The 13883-nt window shown below is 40.0% G+C and overlaps 1 protein-coding gene and 1 long non-coding RNA gene across 5 annotated transcripts in view; one reads left to right on the top strand and one right to left on the bottom strand.

Moving 5' to 3' along the window:
- arhgap32b (Rho GTPase activating protein 32b) overlaps positions 1-13883 on the bottom strand; it is a 144815-nt gene that overhangs the window by 58400 nt on the left and 72532 nt on the right. For all 4 annotated transcript variants that reach the window (XM_085173953.1, XM_085173954.1, XM_085173955.1 and 1 more), the window contains exon 4: positions 13753-13837. In XM_085173953.1, the coding sequence (XP_085030079.1) occupies positions 13753-13837 (85 nt within the window). The remainder of the gene's footprint in view (positions 1-13752; positions 13838-13883) is intronic.
- Positions 1-13883, top strand: part of LOC146509341 (uncharacterized) — a 236846-nt gene that overhangs the window by 214987 nt on the left and 7976 nt on the right. The window lies entirely within an intron of this gene.

The following is a 13883-nucleotide window of genomic DNA, read 5'->3' as shown; positions in this document are numbered from 1 at the left end:
CCAGGAAACATCACTGTAGTCCAACTTGCAGACACAAAAAGCTAAAAGCACGGATTGAACACAACTATTTCCCACGTTCCTGTGTTGGCTGTGGAGAAAATACAGCAGTGGAGAAATCTCAAGTTTTGTTTCCGACTCTAAAATTAGTTATTAGAGACACCCAAGCAGTCAGGCACAGAGTGTGTGGGGTTTCTACTGTACACACCTCACTGACGGACAAAAGTTGTTTGCAACACGCACTTCCAATGGAGACACGTCACCAAGAGCTACAACGGTTAACCTCATGGTGAGGAAAAACCACACTGCCTAGAAAATATTTATGCATATTACACATTGTGTCTAATCCATCACACAGATACTGAGATATTTCAGTCCAGACCAACGTGGCAAACAGATGGCTCCACAGAAACGCTAATGTGTGAATAAAAATAACAGTGTGATCGGTATCAAGCATTTATGATATTTTTAATTATACGTATAACACTTCAAAATAAAATACCAACATTATTTTTATGTATCTAAATAGAGCAGCAGTGCTCGGCAGCCCAGATTGCTCTACTTTGTTTTCTCTGCTGCAGAGCTGATCGCTCCAAACGGCTGCAAGAGCCTGACACCAAAGCGTCAGGCCAATAAATTCGCCTGCGCTACTAAGCAAACAGAATGAGTTTATTAAATCATATTTCTCTACTAGTTATTAAAGTGTATGTCAGTACACTAGGTCAGAGCTTCTTATTAATGTGTTATGATTACAGGCTGAAGTTTGCAGAACATAAAATATGACTAAAAATAAATGGCGGGTCTCCAGTGGCATCATTTTCACACTGTAGTATTTTTACTCGGATGTAGAGCTGAAGGGGTTTCGAGTGCACGGCTGCCTGTGGGCCTTTGCTGCAGTGTGAAGGAGCTGGATCTAAAATCATTAAAGCTAAAAAAATAAAAATAAAAATGGGGGTCTGACCGTACTGAGGAGAGCAATGGAATTTAAACAGGGGGAGAGAGGTCGCTGTTAGGGGATGAGATGATGGTTTGGAAGAAAAAATCCTATTTTCTTACTTTAGCGTACATATATTTGCACACAGATTATAAATCTATACATCTTGGAACTTGAAAACAATTCATTGTTTACACTTACATGCAAACATATTCAAGTTATTTGATGAACATGCAAACTCTTCAGGAATTGGTCATTTCTAAACACAGTTCCCTGCTTTTGGGAGCTTAAATACAATTTGGAAATTCACCCAAAAGCTGGTAAGATGCATGCATTTCATTCAGTATTTTTTTTTATGAAGCCCATAAAAGATCTGGAAAAGATTCCAAGTGCAGTATTTGAAAATGGATGTTGCTGCAGTGAACCTACAACGTGGACTCTCAATTTAACCCTTTAAGAGCTACCATAGAACCAAGTCCGCCAGAGCTTATATTATATTTTTACATGCTGTGGAGCCATTTTTGGGAGCATTTCAAGTTGCTATACATCAATACAACCATTACAGCCTAAATTATAATAATATGTCTGCATTAAGTGCATAGTAATTACATAAATTGCAAAAAAGTGCAATAAACTACAAGAAAATTGAAAATCGTTTTTATTTTTTTAACATATATTTCTAGTTAGAGAAATTTAAGAGGCTTATCCCTCAAAACTGTAAATACAAAAAAGTTGCACAAAATAGTTTCCCACCACAGGAAATTTATTTTGAGTGTCTTCATAGTTTTATTTTTGAAATACACCAATTTTTATATACTGCAGGAAAAACGAAAATAAATATTATAATGCAAATTTGCAAAAAAGCAGCATATGCATCAAAATAAACTATTTCCAGCAGTGCAATATGAGTCCTAAGCATCCCAGAAACGACAGAGAAAGTCATAAAGTCAAACATAACTTTTAAAAACACCAGTATAGGCTCATGAGGCCCTGATGGTAAAAAACTACATTTCCGCAAAATGACGTCACTTCCGGTTTTGGGCAGGTCATGGTGGACATGCAAAAGTTCGCGCTGACGTCTATTCTAACATAGGAAGTGTTATGAACAGCTGATCGGATCGGCAAAGCGTGTTTCTGAAATATGTTTTTGTTGCTACAAGCGCTTTTTATGCAGTTTTTGCAAAACTATATGTGGAAGGAAACTGTGACTGAGGACAAGCTGATGGCATAAGATGTAAGTACAACTCCTCCGGTTTCATATGCAAAAAAAATCATTGCGCTAGCTCACGTGGTTACAGAGCTACCGGGATTTAAAAGTAGTTGCGCAAAACGAAGCGTGCTGCTCTGACCGGTTTTAAAGGGTTAAGTAAGATTATCAAACAAAAACAATCCAGACACAGGGTGGGAATTTTCAGACTGTCAATACAACATTCTGGGAAAAAAGTGCATCAGTGAGCTCAACATCTGCATGAAACCCGAACGACCTTGACAGCAGTAATCAACATCTTTGGTAATGAAACATCTGTTACAGCAACCTTTATTGGCACTGGCTCTCCTGCACTGACTGAGTGAAGACAAAAGCACAACATCGCTAATATTTGTCCAAATGCAGAAAGTTAACTGGACGATGTTTCACAGGTCAAGGACCCAAAAATAGACGAAAAAACTGCACTTCTCTTCCTGGGTTTATGTCATTAAAATGATTCTGTTTCACATTGGAATGCAGAAAGCACCAAAGAAAAAGTATCTCCATGACAAGCTTGCAGCTTTGTTGTCTTAAGCCCAACTTCATTTTTATAAGAGCAGAAATGAGTAATGAGGCTTTGTGAATGTGCTTTCAGCACTTCTAGGAGTTAACCTCACTCTAGGCCCCCCAGGTCAGGACAGGACGGAGTGGTTTGTCAAGTGTAAAGGCGGAAAGGGAAATAAATCAGCCCAGTCGAGCTGCAAATGTTATAGGAAGACAGGGTACAGGGAACAGAGTGGACCGGTAATGTTTCTTCTTTGTGGGAAAATCATAAAATATAAACCAGCACAGTGGGAACATGTGCCTGCAGATGTGATGTATTCGCCTTATGACAAAATCCTGTTTTGCACATGCATGTGATACACATTAACTGATCTTAATGGTCGCTGGTGGGGAGAGCTTTCCCTCTGCTTCACAGGAAATGTTGCGTCTGATATGTCCAGTTGAGCTCAACAAAGAAAGAAAATATAAAGACATAAAGCATCATAGCTATGTGGAACAGACCCAAGATCTCAGAAGGACTCCTGATTCATCTAAAGAGGACCTATTAAACCACTGCAGCATGAAAAAAGTGGTTATTTATGTTATGTTTCTTCACATTTTTCAAAATGGACTGATCTGGAATATAATGTATTTGTGTATTCTCAGCACAAATTCATTTAGAATATGATTTATATTATTCTACATACAACGATGTGTTGATGGTAATGAAAATTTAAGCCATTTCCTTATGTTTTCTTTTCTTCTTCTTCTTTTTTTTCTTCCATTACCCCATAGGTAATCGAATTGAGCAGCCCTCATCACCCTTCCTCTAGTCTGTCACAGGAGCAGGTGATGTATTTGCGTGCATGTAACATGTATAAAATGTAGGCATAAAAACATTATACTGCCCTTGAACAGGCACTGCTCTAGTTAAAGGGAAAGTGCTGAAGTCTAGCAGTATTTATTTATTAATGCATTTGTTACATTTTTTGTTATTGAAGCTTTTAGGACCTTTCAACCTTCGAGTTCACCTCCACTCTTCAGCTTTATACTTTAACTTTGAGTGTGCGCACTCTTACCCAACTTGCAAGATGCCATTCATCAATGTCTACATCTGAACCACACATCAACTTTAGAAGGTTAGCTAGTTACTTCATTATCAGACATCATTTAGCTTTCCCTGCCTTTAAAATTTACTATGGTTTTCCACTACTGTGCAAGCACTGCAACTCTAAAGACCTTTCACTGACATGCAGCATCGTGGTGCTCAAATTATTTCTGTCTCATGGTTATTAAGTGTGTGCGTGTGAGGGTGCATGTGGGGGCTCTGGCTGGTCTTTTGTTTCTCCAACAAGGGCAGAATGCGTCCAAGCGTTACATCACCCTCAGCTCACAGGCAGTAGAGAGCGGTCCTCTGAATGAACATGTGACAAAGGGTCTGACATCATCTCTCCGTCCGCCAAGGCCCTCATTCTGTTTTCTCCAGGCAACCACACAGTATGACCCTAAATATCATACAGATGGAAACCCATTAGAAAACCTGCAGGTTATTGTTAAGTGTCCTGTGTTTCTAAATGACAGGTTGCCTGGCTGTATGCTTTGGAGTTGTGCTGCAGCTGATGGATTGGGTCCCACTGGGGGGGAGGGAATGCATCTCTCACGGTGCTTTGTGAGCAGAGGGGGTGACTGGGCAGGAGAAACGGATTTTGTGTTGATGCTGGGGATGGTCTCGAGCAGGAGATGGCTAGAAAGCCGATGGAGGAGTAAGAAAAGAGACAAATAAAGACAAGCCCTCATCACCCTTCCTCTAGTCTGTCACAGCAGCAGCTGAGACACATCAGCTGTACAGCAACGCACAGCAAGGCGGCCTAAAGGAGCCCTGAGAGGGACGTCAGTCTTCGTCACATGCATGGCTGCACACACACCCTGCTACTGTTATTCACACACACACAAATCACACCCTCAATAACTGCCTGAACCACCGTCAGCATGAGAGAGGGGGCGCTCTTTCACGTGTGTCTGACAGCCCTCTGCGTTGGCCTGCGCCTGCTGTGTTTTGCTTGTACGTGTCGTCTTCCAGGTTGCTGGTAGGTGTGGTAAATTAATGCAACTGGGAGCACCTGGCTACTCTCATTGGAGCATTTAAGATGTGGTTACCTCAGCCTTCTCTCTCTCCATTCACCCTGCACCGTGTTATTTGTTTGTTTGCTCTGCTTGGTCGAATGAAACTGACTTCAAGCCACCTTGATGTACTAACCAATATTAAAGAAACCAAATTTGGACCCATCTCTTCCAAGCAGTTACAGGCCAACTGCACCTGATCACATGCTCTCAGAAATTAGGCAGCATATCAGTTTTTTAGACCCTTCATTTCAGTCGAGTCTCAGAAACTTAGGTGTTATATTTGACAGTTCGATGTCTCTTGAGAAACTCTAAACAACTTGTCCGGAACTGTTTTTATCATCTAAGAAACATTTCTAAACTCAGACTGGTGTCAAAGGCAGAACTTGAGATGATTATTCCTGCTTTTATCTCTTCTCGTTTGGATTATTGTAACGGTCTTTTTACGTGTCTCAACAAATCAGCTCTGGATCGCCTTCAGTCTGTACAGAATGCAGCGGCAAGACTTTTAACTGGTACAAACAAGAGGTCACACATTACTCCAGTTTTGGCTTCTCTTCATTGGTTGCCTGTAAATTTTAGGGTTCATTTTAAAATTTTAGTTGTAACTTTTAGAGCTCTGCACGGTGAAGCTCCCCAGTATATCTCTGACCTGTTGAAACCTCATGCTTCATCCCGAGCGCTTGGGTCTTCAGGTCAGAGGCTACTGGTGGTCCCACGTACTAGGTTTAAAACACGTGGGGATCGAGCTTTTCAGGCACTGGCACCAAGGCTGTGGACTCTCTGCCGTTGTCTTTACGCTGTCTAGACTCTACTGACTCCTTTAAAAAGCAGCTGAAGACATTTTTATACAAACGGGCTTTTAATTAATTTTAACTTGCATGTCTGATCTTATTGTGAAGCACTTTGTGATTTTTATCTGTGAAATGTGCTATATAAATAAATTTTACTTACTTAGGTTTTGAACTGGTTACTTTAGGGCTCACATTACACACCTAACATTCAATCACTCATCCAACTGCTGACACACTAACAAATGCCAATGTAAAGTTTTATGTGGTTAATAACTTTGTAAACCATGTCTCTCCCATATTTGTTAAGGCTCTTGAGCGAGACCATAACAGCTGGTTTATTTCCATGATTATCCACCTTAAAAGTCACACTCAGTGTTTCTTACTATAAGTCTGCCATAATGCACTTCATGGCATTGTACTTGGTTCAGTGTTTTAGTCCTATTAGTGTCTTCAGTGCTGTTGTGTGTGTACAAAGGCAGTGCTGGAACAAATCGTACTACTACTCCCTCTAATGCATTTCTGGGAGAGCACTGTCCTGCTCGTAGTAGTAGTGTACTATACTGTGCTGAAACGTGTTGAAGCAGATTGGCTGATGCAGACTTCATCCTACACCAAGATAATGAGCCAAGACTAAAGAAAATAAGGCCGAAGGCTTCAAATAGTGTAGGAGAAGCACAGATTGTGAGCACAGACCAAGTGTGGGTCTGATGACCTAAATTTCATCATCAGACGGTGAGTGAGGCGGTCCGAGCAGCCGTCCACGTGCTTGCCTGTTTTTTGTGACCATGTCAACTTATCTCTGGAGACTTTACATTACAGAGTTATAACTGCACCCCAGAAACAGATGCATAACAGAAATGATTAAATGGCCTTCACATCTGCGGCTGTGTTAAATAATCAAAGTGTTGCACATTTTTCTAACAGCCCGTTACTGTCACACACACACACACACACACACACACACTACGACCTTTAGCCATTTCTGATGCCTGTAAATAACTTAAATACTGTTAATAATCATACAGATGACAGCGGTCAGCACCACTAACACCGTTTCTGGAGAGGACCTGTTTGTGTGACTTTCACCCTCTCACACATTTTATTAGTAAAATGTGTAACAGTGTGGTCTTCAGTGTGGACAATGTGGAAAAGGCAGGGCAAAATGCTAGGCTAATGAGCAACAATAAGGGTGAGTGGTGCTGGCTGGCTCGTTGGCAGGCGCAGTGGGACAGTGGTGATGAAGTCAATACATTTACTTTGCTGGTCTCTGGCTCCAGACTTTGTCATGCAGCCGTTGGCCTGCAAGGCTGGGAGGGGCTAAGAGGAAGAGCGAGAAGCTGGGGCGATTCAACCGAGACATCATGGAGGGCACAGACTATGGGGGAGCAGTGCATGCATGGGCCAACACACTGTGACAGTGTGCCAGGTCACAGAGGAAAGGCCAGAGCCATTCTGACAAACAGTATTAATTAAAAATGAACAACTAATATAGAATACAAGGTCGAGTCTTCAGCTGTCAGTCTTCTAGAGAGGAACCAGCTTCTAGTTTAGTTTCAGGAGACACACACATCTATACTTTTAACATTAGGATTAAAATATTCATTTAGCTTAGAGCTGGATCAGGTGCTCGGGCTGCTGAGGAACATCCACGACGCACTGAGCACCTCTGCTCTCCCCATGCATTCATTTCTCACTATCGCAGTCATAATATTTTGTCTTCTGTAGTTTACAGTTTGTGCTTTGCTCAATTTGTTATCCTCAACTCCATATGCTCTGCCTCTTCCCGAGCCTTAAAGGCTTCACACTACCGTCGCCATGTGCTGGCTTATAAAGAATTACCTAATTATTGGGGTAATATATCTAATATTGTGGGTCTTTACCTTTTAAAGCTCCTCGACTACTGCTGTGACCTAAACAATAAGAACAGAACGAAATCAATCTGACCAGAGGATCTAAATCTGCCCTTTCATCTCACATCCAACTGTTCACCTGTCATTTCATTTATCCCGTGCACTGATATCAACGTTGTTTAAGATGGTGCGTATATCATTTGGTGCAAAACCATATCTGTCTCAAGTAGATTAAATAACCAGCAGTGAATTCAGTTGGCTGAGGTCTCTTCTGCATACTTCAGATTCCAGCCTCAAGCACTAGCTTCAGAAAGAGTGGAGGACGGCATATACAGCAGCACGGAATGACACAAATATCAGCAGGGACTTATCCATTCTCTTAGGAATGGTTTTAGCCAATGCACAGAGGATTTAAAGTGTCAGACAAGGTTAATCAATACCAATTCATCCACCTTCTCTACATCCAACTTAATAGGTTTCTAAGTTTTGACATTTAATAGATTCTCAAGAGTGCACCAACAGTACTGTGCCAAAATCAATACAAACTTTCATGGCCACCCATAGCAAGATGACCTAAACTGCATTTTTTCAGACCACTCACTTTGATGTGAAGTCTGCGCTAGATCCGCCTGAAGCTAGTTCAATTAAAAGAAAGGAAGGCTTACTCATCCTAATGAGAGCTGCAGAGAAACAAACAAGAGCCAGTCCTACTTGGAGCCATCACTCAACATCCATGTCTGCCAAATCAAACTCATACATGACTGTGCAGCCACAGGGCGCCAGGATGTAGCTAAGGTCACAGATTTATTATTACTACCACTACTGCTACATGTGTTAGACATAGGGTGCCGACCAGGGTTTTAATAGTTTTGCAATTTTCATTAGTTTTTATTTTTATTTAGTTTTGACTTCAGATTTTCAATTTTATATCAGTTTTAATTAGTTTTTACCAATTGTTTGCTAGTTTAGTTTAGTTTTTATTTTTTTGAAAATCCTTAGTTTCAGTTTAGTTTTGATTAGTTTCAGTTATAGTTTTAGTTGTGTTTGCAATAATTAAGTGTAACAAAATCCCAGTTTCATCATATCAGTCATTCTGCTCATCCTTGGGTATGTTGCTATTCCAGCTACCATACTGCACCCTGGACAGGTCGCCTGTTTGTCGCAGGGCTAACATGCAGAGACAGACAACTCACATTCCCACCTATGGGTTCTTTAAATAAATAAATAAAGGCAGATGAACAACCATTGATACCAGGCAACTATAAAATGTATATCTTGGCCCCAATGAGACTATTAACTCTCGCAGCACCGGGTGTTCGTAATTTTGGTTCAAGTGAATTGATAAACTTTTTGAAAGTAATTGACTCACACAGTTGTGTAGATATCCCCGTCCTGTTGTCTCGGGATGCATCACGCTGCCTTGCCTGGGGTTAGCTTCTGTTTCTGGGGATGAGGGTTGAGTGTGCTCCCTTACCTTCTCAAGCTAAGCTAGGTTAGCCTTCTTGTGTGAGCTTTTCAAGTGCACTTTAAGGTTTGCGGGATTTTTTTCCCTTTAGAAATGTCCCTCATGATTTGTCTGTTTCCACTACAAGACACTTGCTTTATCCAAAACACAGTCATATTCAAAGTAATCCCAACTTGGACTCTGGCTCCCGACTTTTCCTGACATGATTCTTCGCGTGGACGGAGCAGCAACACAGACGACTCGACTAACGTGCTGCCACCTGCTGGCATAATGAGACACAGCAAGAAAAAAATCTGGAAACTAAACTTCATTTTCACCCTTGACTCTTGTATGACACGCACACATCAATGAAAACTAAACACATTTTTGCTATAAATTCAGTTAATTTTAGTTAGTTTTGTGAACACTCATTATAGTTTTAGTTAGTTTTCCTTTTTCTGTTTTTATTTTTATTTCCGTTAACGAAAATGTTTTTTTACTTCTAGTTTTTGTTATTTCGTTAGTTTTCGTTAACGATAATAACCTTGGTGCCGACATTCAAAAACATCTTTTTTTCCTCTAAGTGATGAAATAAAACATTTATCATAATCCAGATGAAAACTCTGCAACAGGCCAGTCACCTGTCCATGATGTACCCCACCTCTCACTCGATGACAGCTGGGATACGTTCCAGGATTCCTTTCTTTAAGTAAAACCTATTCTGAACCACCTGTGGCTTCACATAAGAGCCACAATCAAACTTATTTTTTAGAGAAATGCCACAAATGACCTCGTTGGAAAATAAGCTCAGACAAATGTCATAGATATTTGTAGAAAAACCTAAATATACTATTCTTTGTTCATATAGTGTAGCATTGAAGAGTCAGCTGTCAGTTAGTAACAACCTATCTAGTGCCATTGTTTTTAAAGGCTTTCAGAAGTGCAAAAATTAGGCATAATAGTATTTAGTCTCGAACAGCTGTCAAGATAAAAATATTTTTTTTTTATATTTTCCAAAGATCGTGATTGTGCATTTGTGTCTGATGTCACAGCACCATCATCAAATCAATTATAGTCTTTTTGGAGTGACTCTATTCAGATTTGTAACAGCATAGAAGGTACAAAAGGGAAAAGCTGCTGTCAATAGATCATTTCTGTATGGCCTGAAAGTCTTTTTTGAGCAACAGTATTTTAAGGAAACAAGTTTCTCTAACATCAAAGCAACTAAATAAGCAAAAAGTTCAACACTAGATTAATTTGGAAGTCTTATTAAGGTACAGTCAGACAAAAGAAGGTTAGAAGAACCTTACTTTGTCAACACCACTGCAAGGTTATGCTTTTGTTTTCATTTATTTAACATTTAAACCAGATTCTTCCTCTGAGGAATACGATGTCTGGACTACATTTCACAGCAAGTCACAGTTGTCAATACACTGCAAAGAAACCCTCTGAGGACCAAAGCAATGCATGATATTGTTTTCATTTTTTATAGTCTGAATCTGAATGGATTAAAGTGTAAGACTGCATCGCATCATTTTGGCTTTTTAAAACCCAAATCGACACAAAAATGTGTAGCTGGCTGCACTTGTCATTAACCAAATCTCCAAAAATAATATGTCTGAAACGGCCTCTTTTACGATTACATCAGAACAGCACTTCATCAGCAGCACGACTGGCTGAAAACCCCAAACATGTGACCAGTAATGCCACTTCTTTGTGTCAAAACGGAGCAAACAGTGAATCAACAAAGAGCACACAGACACATTAAAATGTAATGAACAGACCACTCCGTGAGCAGCCACAGAGAAGATTTAAAAGACTTTGAAAGTAAAGGTTAAATTTTAAGCCATGTCTCCATCTTTGCCAGAACGACTGACAGTCTGTCAGTCAAACGTTCCATCTACAAAACCAGCATCATAAGAAAAGGACTGCCACGTAAGTGGTGCTCTCAGGGCTTGTGGGACTGTGCCATTATTATTTTTCCACAACAAAACTTTGTGTGACTCACATTCTCCTCTGGCAAAGACTTTTATTATGGAAGTGAAATAATAATAATGGAATAAGTATTCCAGCAGAAGGCCCAATTCCAAAGCTGAACCTAAGTCCTACCCTGCCTCAGTCCAGCACAGAGGAAACATAAAACCTCACTGGACCTGCTCCACATACATTACTATTTATTTGGGATTTTTTCACTTCAATGGTGGAGATACATAAGGAAAAATGAAATATAGTTAATGTGAAAATCTGTGCTGTTCATAGAATCTGTGAAGAAGATGTAAAAATGTGCAGCAGCATGTCTATGAAACACCCTGAATGATTTCTTGGGCATCAACATTCTCACTTATCATTTATAAAAAGCTTTACTATTTATGCCGTGTCAGAATCATTAGGGAACAAGTAAATAGAATGCAGTTGTGACCAATTCATTAAACAAGCAAACATGTTTGGTTGAGGCGAGATAAGACATAATATATTGAGTGACATGGGGAACAAATAGCAAATAATTAATCCCTAAGCAAACACAGAAGACATGAGTTCCCACTGGGGTTCAGCTGGCTCAGAAGAAGAGGCAGGAGCTGCACTGAATACTAAAAGTACACAAAGACACAAGGCTACTTAAAGGCATATGAAAACCAGGAAAGGATCAGCTGGCCAAACAAAAGGACAACCAATCTACTGGCTGTAGACAATTTAAATTAGCTTGAGATGTATACAATGAGTGGACGGGTGGAGTTAGATCAACAAATGACCTGCACGTAAAATATGACACAGCAAACTCTCACTCTGCTGTTGCAATAGCAGTGGGTTTGATTTAGCTGACTGGTGACCCCTACTGGCTTCTTGAAGTAATGACAAGACTGGCTGGGTTAAAAAAAAGCTCTCACTACAGTTGACTGCAGCACAGTTCCTCTTGACAAGGTGTTTAAGGATTCATAAGATAGATATTTTAACCTCACAACCCCACCAGTCACCAAAGTAAGAGTCAGAGATCAGCTGTATTTACTGCACTTTGGTGCTGAACATCATCATCATCATCTTTCACAAACGTAAAGCACAACTTCAAAATTAAACATTTAAAAGATCAGTGAATAAATGTTTGGTAAAACTAAAATAAACTTTGTTTTCCGCACTATAAGACGCACTTAAAATCCTTTCATTTTCTCAAAAATCAGCAGTGCGCCTTATGTTAAATTCTGGTTGTGCTTACTGACCTTGAACCAATTTTATGTGCACAAGAATCTGTCAAAAATGTTTTAGTATGACTTTGCTAACCTACAAAGCCGCACTGCTTGATGGGTTGTCGGAGCATTATGACTACTGTAGTCAGGAGCCTCACGGAGTAATCTGGGTCCAAAACTCCACCCGCTTCAGGTCCCAAAAACAAACGAACACTGCGGTATCACTGAGAGTTAAAAACTGTCTAAATTCTTTCATCTTTAATAAAATGATCAGTGTTTCTGCTTTACCAGGTGTAACAATTAAGTTTAACATCCAGGCATCCATGAAAACAGGATTTATTAAATTTAACTGAGTTAGAAGTTAGCAGGAAGTTAGCTTGCTAGCTTCCACCTAAACATGACATACCATGTTCTGACTGAGAGATTTCTGAAAAAATTCAAACGTACAGCTCTGTTATCACTTCCAACATAAATGGAGACAGAAAACTAAACAGCAGTGACGTTTGTAGGGTTACTGAAGTTGGACTAGCTGGTATATAATGATGTGCTACGTGATCGCTAGCTACGCAGCCATGTTAGCATAGCATAAACACAGTGAAGCTGGAGGATAAATGCTAACTTTTTTTCACTGGATGAAAGTTAACGTGAGGGTTCCTGATGGTCAGGGACAAATGCAATCGCATGGCAGGATGCTGTAAACGGACCAAACTTCAGTCAGGAGAACAACTGAGATAATCCATCCACAACATGAGGTTAGTCATTAATATACTGCAACAACACGGGAATAGAGCAGCTGCCAGAGAATTCAACATTAATGAATCAACGGTACGGAAGTGGAGGAAGCAAGAAGAATGAGTCAAGTTTGACTTATCTGACTGTTTTGTTTCGCTTAATGCGCCTTATAATCCGGTGCGCTGTATGGTCCAAAAAATACAGTAAAATAAAATAATCAAATGAAATATTAGACATACCTGTACTACAGGGGCACAGGCTTTTCACTGAGTTACTCAGGCATTCCCATTTGATTTTTTTGTTTTTAACTAGTTAAAAAATCCTTTTCCACACAGAAAGTGTAACAAACAATTCAAATATTTAACCAGGGTGCAGGTGGGATTAAAAAACACTTGGTTCACAGTTCCTAGTTTGGATATTTTAAAGCATGGGGGGGGACTTCAACATCAAAACAGATTGCAAAGACAACTGCTGGCAAAGCAAGTTGTGACTCCGCTTGGGACTCAACAGCCACTAAGGTCGATAAAGGCAAAGACATGAGGGAGCCATGTGGAGGAATCTCCAGGAGAGACGGTGGTAGAAGAAAACTTTTTAAAGATCTTATATTTATATTATATTAGCGAAATGGGGCATTTAAGGAACCAGGAAACCACAGCAAACACCAACAATCTCCATGCATCAAAGGCAAAAAAGTTCTACCTTACATCATGTGGAGAAGTCCTGCTTCATTCAGTCTTTACAAATATCATCAGCCAATTTCTTCTCAGTGAGAGCGAGTATTTTTAATAAGCTGTGCAAAGGTTCATCCACAACATCGCTGACATTTGTGGCGCTGTAATTTTAAACTCATAATCCCAATGAAAGTTTTTAAAAACCACACATGCTGCACCAGCTTTAACCCTTTCTCATACCAGGTGTTTGTAAAGCATTAAGAAATTCAAAAGAAGGAATCAAAAAGCTTCAAGACTGTACCTGAATTGTACCAAAGTCCACATTTTCATAGTGGAAATGAGCACACTCTGCCAGTTTTGGGAAATGGCCCTTGGTGAAGCAAAGTCTGCAAATGCAACACACACAGTTTGGTTAGCACTTCATTCTCTTCA

The sequence above is a fragment of the Neolamprologus multifasciatus genome, chromosome 10 (assembly GCF_963576455.1).
Source record: "Neolamprologus multifasciatus chromosome 10, fNeoMul1.2, whole genome shotgun sequence".
Classification (NCBI taxonomy): Eukaryota; Metazoa; Chordata; class Actinopteri; order Cichliformes; family Cichlidae; genus Neolamprologus; species Neolamprologus multifasciatus.
The sequence above is the reverse complement of the archived record's forward strand: the minus strand, read 5'-3'. Positions and strand labels throughout refer to the sequence as shown.